General features: G+C 43.1%; 1 protein-coding gene across 3 annotated transcripts in view; it reads left to right on the forward strand.

Annotated features, from left to right (window-relative positions):
* Positions 1-8,308, forward strand: part of LOC141106408 (cobalamin binding intrinsic factor-like) — a 224,118-nt gene extending 215,810 nt beyond the window's left edge. For all 3 annotated transcript variants that reach the window (XM_073597175.1, XM_073597174.1, XM_073597173.1), the window contains 3 exons: positions 1,850-1,994; positions 4,574-4,692; positions 7,690-8,308. In XM_073597175.1, the coding sequence (XP_073453276.1) occupies positions 1,850-1,994; positions 4,574-4,692; positions 7,690-7,751 (326 nt within the window). In that variant the 3' untranslated portion in view covers positions 7,752-8,308. The remainder of the gene's footprint in view (positions 1-1,849; positions 1,995-4,573; positions 4,693-7,689) is intronic.
* Positions 8,309-8,627: the final 319 nt, after the last annotated feature.

Raw genomic sequence — 8,627 nt, forward strand, 5'->3', positions numbered from 1 at the left:
ATATAAATTGTAACATTAATAAAAACTTTAACGTTAGTAAATGAATGGATCAAAGCCAGCAGGGAAGCAATAACTTAGTCATTTGAAATAAGTCAGGGAGAGGGAGGGGGGAGGGATGGGAAGGAGGGAATCGGGGTGGAAGGGAGGGGGTAAGGGGAGGGGGGACGGTAGGGGTTAGGTATAGCATCACATTTCAAAGTATTTTAAAGAATGGTGCCAGGAGGGACCCCTAAATAAAAAAAAAATTGCTTTAGTCCTTCCCCCCGTGATCCTGGGAGAGTGAAAACTGTCCTTCAGGCAACCTGACGTGTGTCCAGTATGGGTTCTTTTAAATTCTTTGAGTGTTGTGTCTCAAGCAAGTCTCTTGTTAGGCTGGATTCCTTCTGTCCCACTATCTTGGCAAAGGGCGATTGCAAATGAAGGGGGGGTGGAAAGTCAGTCCTGTGGGGGAAAGCGGGTAGGGTAGATTAAGGGAGTCAGAAGGGTCTCTAGAATCTGAGAGGAGATCCAATTTGAAATTGCCGAACAGGGCTGGGCCCTGAGGAGTGAAATGAAAGGGTTAGCGTCTTATCAGTAATCAGGTGGGCTTGAATTCCTTCAATCGCCTGCTTTTGTTTGTTCCACGTGGGAGAAATCGGACTTTTAGGAGTGGGGCGCTAGGAGTATCCTGCTTGAAGATTTGAAGGGTCCATTGCTGGGTCTTGCGAGATGAATTTTAGGGAAAGGAGCACCCTTTCGCCCTCTGGGAGGGTGGCGAAGGAGTAGGTTTTACCTTTTTATAGGCAAATTTTAAAGCGAAGGGGAAAGCCCACCAGTATTTGATTTCCTTCTGCGAGAGGATCAGTAGCAGTGGTTTAAGGGCTCGCGTTTTTGAATGATCATGGGTAAGATGTCAGTAGAGATCTGGATGTCATGTCCTTGGAAGGAGATGCGGGATTGTTTCCGTGAGATTTTCATAATCTCCTCTTTCACACCGTAGTAGTGCAGTTTCACTACCACATCCCTGGGGGACCGGTCTTTCCTGGGGGGCCCAGTGATCTGTGGGCTCTGTGTAACTCCAGCTTATGTGGCTTGGATCCGAGGCTAGGGCGGTTTGCTGGCTCGTGCAGTGAGGAGCTGCCGACTTACATGACCATATTGGAAGCTTCCGCACATGCGCCTCCTTGGGGGGGATTTTATGTGCTTGAGTGTAACTTTATTTTTTCTTTTTTTTTTACTTAACTTTTTTTTTTCATCACATAGGGGACAAACAGTCCCCTATGTGATGATTTTTTGGTGACAGGTTCTCTTTATTGCAATATGCAGGGTCTAAAAGACCCTGCATGTCTCCCCTGTATTTCACTGAATGTTTTGCATTGCAGATCGCATTGCAAAACAGCCTAAAAGTGAGCCGGGGACAGACGTCGCTTTCTGGGTCACTGAAAGAAGGGGAGGAGAGTGGACGTGTATGCGCTCTTCTCCTTCCCCTGTATTGGCCAGCACCCGCCATAACTCTCCCGGGCCCACCGATGGGCAAGCAGAGCCCGGTAAGCATGGCAGGAGCGCGTGAGCGGGGGGGGGGGCACTAGTACCGGGGTGTGTGAGAGTGATCGGGTGGCAGCGCGCCACCCGAACGCTCTTACTTGACAGGCAGAAGACTGCCTGTCAGTTTCACACACAATCCCAGTGTCTGACGGACCTGGCGGCGAAAGGGTTAAGGTAATTTAGGAGTTTTTAACCATTTCCATTAAAACTGGGAACTAAATAAACTGTATTGGAGAGCTACAACACAAACACTGTCATTCCTTTTAAAGTTGTGTTTCTCATCATTTGTAATCATAACCTGTTTTGTCTTCCACCTTTTATGCAGCTCACTTTATCTCAGTGGAATACACAATTGTGAATGATTTAGTAGGAGAACATTTTCAATATTCTACTATCATAGCAGTGAAAGAAGGATCCACTCTACTGCAGGTCATGCAAAAGGCTGCTGAACTAGATCCTAATAAATTCAGGTGAGAACTTCCAGCCTAAAAAATGACAAACTATTTCTTATTTGCTGTTTGAAGTTTAAGCAATACTGTAACCGGATGCTAAATGACCAGACTGAGAGTAACTGTAATTTGAAGTATAATAAACTGGTGCAAAACATGGTCAGCGTCAGTGGCGGCCCATCCATTAGTGGCTCCCCCTCTAATCATGTTCGGCCAGGAGGAAAAGCCTCGGCTCTTCCCGGATCCTCCTGGAGCAGCAGCCCCTACCCTGGATCCAAATCATCTTTCTCCTCACGGTAAGGCCTCTAAACCCCTGCCTTCCTTTCCATATCCACGGGGGGGAGGTGTCAGCGGTGCAAGTGAGGGGGGCAGGTTTGTTTGCTGCCCCCCCAAAATATTGAGCAATAGCTGTCACTGGTCAGATGGGCAAAGAACATTCATACACTGCGGAATGAGCTAAAACAGATAATGAAAGTTGCACAAACATGGAGTCAGACTTCACAGCAGTGTCTCTGTGGTTCAATCTTGGTAACATGTGGTTGCGTACCAAAGTGTCTTTAAGACTATATAACAACAGGGAAGCTAGCTGAAAATCACTATTTCAGTAATACAATTCAGAACACAAACCACTTCTGGTGATTAAACTCAAAACAATGTCCTTCTCAGTCCGTTTGCTAAGATCAAGTATAGACTAAGACTAAGATTCCAGTAGGGGTGCTCCATCGTCATTATGACCTTTGGAGATGGCTAGATGTATAGATGTCCTGAGGGATCTTCGTGGGAAAAAATTAATTAAGCATCCATCTGTTAGGGCTTCCTCTGCATCAAATTAAAGGGTTTATTCATACCAGATGCGTTGATGCTACACTGGTTGCTATGTGTTATAGAGCATTTATATAATAGCATGAGACTTTTGAATACCTTCTAAGACAACTTTACTGTGCTTTAACTTAACTGTGTATAGTATCTCACAAAAGTGAGTATACCCTCACATTTTTGTAAATATTTTATGATATCTTTTCATGTGACAGCACGGAAGAAATTACACTTTGCTACAATGTAAAGTAGTGAGTGTACAGCTTGTATAACAGTGTAAATTTGCTGTCCCCTCAAAATAACACACAGCCATTAATGTCTAAACAACTGGCTACAAAAGCGAGTACACCCCTAAGTGAAAATCTTCAAATTGGGCCCAATAAGCCATTTTCCCTCCCCGATGTCATGTGACTCTTTAGTGTTACAAGGTCTCAGGTGTGAATGGGGAGCAGGTGTGTTAAATTTGGTTTTATCGCTCTCACTCTCTAATACTGGTCACTGGACGTTCAACATGGCAAAGAACTCTCTGAGGATCTGAAAAAAGATTTGCTGCTCTACATAAAAATTTCTTAGGCTATAAGAAGATTGCCAAGACTCTGAAACTGAGCTGCAGCACAATGGCCAAGACCATACATCAGTTTAACAGGACAGGTTCCACTCAGAACAGGCCTCACCATGGTTGACCAAAGAAGTTGAGTACACGTGCTTAGTGTCATATCCAGAGGTTGCCTTTGAGAAATAGACGTATGAGTGCTGCCAGCATTGCTGCAGAGGTTGAAGGGGTGGGGGGGTCAGCCTGTCAGTGCTCAAACCATACGCAGCACACTGCATCAAATTGGTCTGCATGGCTGTCAGCCCAGAAGGAAGCCTCTGCTAAAGATGATGCACAAGAAAGCCCGCAAACAGTTTTCTGAAGGCAAGCAGACTAAGGACATGAATTACTGGTACCAAGATAAACTTATTTGGTTCAGATGGTGTCAAGCATGTGTGGCAGCAACCAGGTGAGGAGTACAAAGACAAGTGTGTCTTGCCTACAGTCAAGCATGGTGGTGGGAGTGTCATGGTCTGGGGCTGCATGAGTGCTGCCAGCACTGGGGAGCTACAGTTCATTGAGAAAACCATGAATGCCAACATGTACTGTGACATACTGAAACAGAGCATGATCCCCTCCCTTCGGAGACTGGGCCGCAGGGCAGTATTCCAACATGATGATGTCCCCAAACACACCTCCAAGACAACCACTGCCTTGCTAAAGAAGCTGCGGGTAAAGGTGATGGACTGGCTAAGCATGTCTCCAGACCTAAACCCTATTGAGTATCTGTGGGGCATCCTCAAACCAAAGGTGGAGGAGCGCAAGGTCTCTAACATCCACCAGCTCCGTGATGTGGTCATGGAGGAGTGGAAGAGGAGTCCAGTGGCAACCTGTGAAGCTCTGATGAGCTCCATGCCCAAGAGGGTTAAGGCAGTGCTGGAAAATAATTGTGGCCACACAAAATATTGACACTTTGGGCCCAATTTAGACATTTTCACTTACGGGTGTACTCACTTTTGCTGCCAGCGGTTTAAACATTAATGGCTGTGTGCTGAGTTATTTTGAGGGGATAACACATTTAGCAAAGTGCTAAATGTAGCAAAGTGCCATTTCTTCAGTGTTGTCACATGAAGATATACGGTAATAAAATATTTACAAAAATGTGAGGGGTGTACTCGTTTTTGTGAGATACTGTATGTAAAAGTGTTGTATCCCTGAACACTTAACTTTTATCTGCCTTGTTATGCCTCAGCTTCGAGTCAACAAAATCTTCTTGGGGAGTTTCCATCATGACCATTAACCACCTTGCTAGAAGCACTAATGATAAGACATACTGGCGGTTCCTTAGAGATAGCAAAGCTCTGGAAGTAGGTGAGTAGTCAGTAGACTTAGGAGTGCCATCCTTTATTACGGGTCTGAGTAGAAATGCAGATTAAACTATACATAAAAACAGGATCCAGCCCAGGACATGTGAGTACTCCAACAGTGTCCAAATTCAAAGGGGTACTGACTCACCTAAAAATGTTTTAGGTGGTGTCCCAGGAACTAAAAAGCTATGCACAATAACAAACAGGGACCAGAAGATCCACAGTGTTTAGTAGTTCCACAATAAGACGAACAGCAGTCTCACCCACAAAAATCTTTTTTAATATCAAAATTTCATACATAAATAGAAAACACGGAATGGTCTCCACCACTCACCATTAAAAACAAATGAGAACATTGTGTTTTCTATTTATGTATGAAAGTTTTATATTAATAAAAAAATGTGTGGGTGAGACTGCTGTTCGTCCTATTGTGAAACGACTACACACTGTGGATCCTCTAGTCCCTGTTATTATAGAAATGCAGATTGCAAGGAATGAGCAAATCTCTGGGGGTTTCACTGCCCTGAAATATTGGGAAATATTGGAGATATCAGTGAAATTTTGCCATTTTAGCAAAATGCATTGCAGTCAGATAGGAAGGTAAAAATAAGATGGCTGTACCAAAAGTAATGCCGAAAGGAATGCAAAAGTAGTATAACTAAAGGCAAAACTTTATTTTTAGTTTTGAATGGAGTGGAGAGAAATTAGAACACCTGTCAGTTTTTATTGCTGTCTGTGTCCCTGTTAGGGTGATTCATCCTCTCTATTTGTCCTGTTTACCGTTATCATTGAAAGTGAAAGAAAGAGAAAATCCCAAATTTTGGGTAGTCCCCAGAAAAATAATAGTAGTGAAATCTTCCAATGGGGACACTAGTTTTGGTGATCTGGGGATCCCCAAGAAATTCCCTTAATTTGCAGGGATTTCCTCCTGCTTCCTGTTTTGGCTATTGGACAGGAAGGGAAGGTAAATCAGTCCAATGGGAAAAAGAGAACAAAAACAGAAAACTGTATCAAATACTTATGGTAATTTTCCTTTCCTGATGCCAATCCAAGGTAATATACATGATATAGCTCCGCCCCTATCAACACCCACAGGACCTGTTTAAATCTCTAATAGTCTGAAATCAAAAATGCTTATCTGAATGCCCAGTTTGGTAGCCACATCCCGGTAAATAGATACAGAAAGAAGGTTTATGGAAGGAACTTTTGGAAAGGCACCACTATGACAAATATATAAAAAATACAAATATAGTTTTTATTAAATACAATCCTAAAGGGGTTGGAAACCTTCCTGATTTTTCACCTCAATGCATTCTATGCATTGAGGTGAAAAACCTCTTGCGGTGCAGCAGCCCCCAAGTTCCCCCTGTTTTACTTACCTGAACCCTCTTTTTCTCGTTCTGGGGATGAGCACACCAGCTCTAGCCGGTGTCTCGTGTCCTGATTGGCTAGATTGATAGCAGCGCAGCCATTGGCTCCCGCTGCTGTCAATCAAATCCAATGACGGGGGTGGTGGGGCCAAACTTCGGCATTCGTGTCTATGGACGCCGAATGCTGGACTCAGGAGCATGCCCGCAAGGTAACCCCCTCAGGGAAGCACTGATATGGGGAGGAGCCGCGAGAGCTGCCGGGGGACCCCAGAAGAACAGATTTGGGGCCACTCTGTGCAAAACGAGCTACACAGTGGAGGTAAGTATGATACATTTGTTATTTTAAACAAAAAAAAAACAAGCCCTTACAATCACTTTAAGACAATAATAAAATACATGCAACAGTGAATGCAAATTTTGCACAGAATAATAGGACTTTCTTCATAAAAAAGAAATGGCTCTAGATCTCAAAAAGAATCATGGGTATTTCTACGCGTTTTGACTCAAGAGTCTGGGGGTTCTCAAGAGCAGCAGATTGGACAACAGTCTAAAAATATAAACAGTAATAAGTGTCATAAACACATAAATGCACATAACATGTATATAGGGAGACATATACAGTAAGGCAACTTACTACATATGGCACATAATGCATGCATGCAAGAGCACCAGGACCCCTCCAAAGCCTCCACAAGTATAATAGTCTGACTGAGAGATACCTCCCCCATTCCTTGTACAAAGAACAAGATCAAAAAAGGGAGGGTTTGTATGCTGCCATGGATTGGCACCAGGAAAAGAAAATTACTGTAAGTATTTGATACAAGTTTCCATTTTCCTGATGCCAAAATGGCAGCATACATAAGATAAATAATGAGCTAAACATGGATTGCTCATGCTGCAAACTCAATAGGGCTTAGTCAACCAGCCTGTGTACTGGATCAGTGGATGAAAAGTGGCCTTAGCCTAGGCTCCTCCTGGGCCATGCTTACTGATGCATTTTGCCCCGCCCACAGGGCTTAGTCAACCTCTATGACTATGCCCTTTGCATGGGGTGAAATGCATTAGAGGTCGTGGACTGGTTGGAGTTTAGGCTGAGGCCACGTTCCATCCACTGATCCAGTTTACAGGCTGTTTAGGGGTGTGACATCGACGAGTTACACTTTGCAAGGATTAGCTTAGGCTTAATTTCAACAGGATATATTAAGTGCGGAAGTCTTGGGATTATTCCCCACAAATGCCAGTCATGGAGATTAAAGAGTCACAGCTGCATGTAATGCAATAGGGCTCATTGAGTAGTCCCACAGCTTATTTCAAAAAAGCAGTGGAAATATATACCTAAAGCTGTGTGGCTCTCCCAGTGTGTGGGAGCTGTCCATTCATTCCTATGGAAAGGTTGTCTATTATTTGTCCCAAAAGTGGACAGCCTCTCCATAGAATTGAATGGAGATTTAAGGAAGGAGCAGAACCGGGAGGCTTCTAGTGATGAGGCCATGTGGCTAAAAGTGGGCAGTAGAGGAGTGGGGACAGATCAATATAAGTCTTGGGATAGGGGGGGGGGGTCCTGTTGTCCTTTAAAGTTTAAGTTATGAATGTGTAAGCTTACTTTACAACGTTCTCTTTTGCTTTTCTAGGTGTCGGTAGATACATACCCAAAAATAATGACCATATCACCGCCATCTTCAGCAAATACTGATTATATTGGCCTTATAGCATATATCTCTATATGTACAGCTGGGCAGCTGGCTTAACAAATTTTGGAGAGTTTAGTTCTTCTTTAATCGGCTATTTTTTATTCCTTATGCTGCTAACATTAAATAGATAGGAAGGTATATTAAGTTTACTTGTTTTAAACTGTTTTTACATGTCTTCAGTTGCTTCCTGGTTTCTGGCCTAGGCAAGTGATGTCATACATCCCAGGATTCTTCATGGGCATTTTATTCTTTCATTTGGAGAAGTGGAGAAGGGACTTTCTGAGCTAAGCAGCCACCTGCCTGCATGACTGAGCTAAGGGCAGATGGATTCCAGGAGTTAAATGCTAAATGAATCATCTGCCCTTACTTAAGATGGCCACAGCTAGAAATGCTAGGGGAGTGTTTTTCAAAGTGATTTCTCAACAAAATAAAGCATGGAGACATGGGTGGATGATATTGCTTTGAATATTAAAAATGCATTAAGTAGTGTTTTCAGTTTGTGGTGCTCAGATAAGGCTGTGTTCCGCTTTAACTCTTCAATAAACGAGAAGAAACTTTACTTTTCTTGCAGTTGCATTTACTGAATTTGTTCTTTATGTTGTGAAACTGCAATACATACAAAACTGATAAGAAATGTAAAAAAAAAAAAAAACTGAGTGTAAATTCTCCATACTGGGAGCATTACATACAATGAACAATTATAGATTACTAACACTGAACCGGGTGGGAAAACATGCTCACTGCAGAATCTTAAATTGAGATGAAAGGATCTTTATAACATGTTTTTTTTTTTTATTTACCTGCTCTGTGTAATGGTTTTTGCACAGACCAGCCCCGATCCTTCTCTTCTCATGTCTCCTGTCTGTGCTCCTGGCTCC

Source organism: Aquarana catesbeiana, linkage group LG08 (assembly GCF_042186555.1).
Source record: "Aquarana catesbeiana isolate 2022-GZ linkage group LG08, ASM4218655v1, whole genome shotgun sequence".
Taxonomy (NCBI): Eukaryota; Metazoa; Chordata; class Amphibia; order Anura; family Ranidae; genus Aquarana; species Aquarana catesbeiana.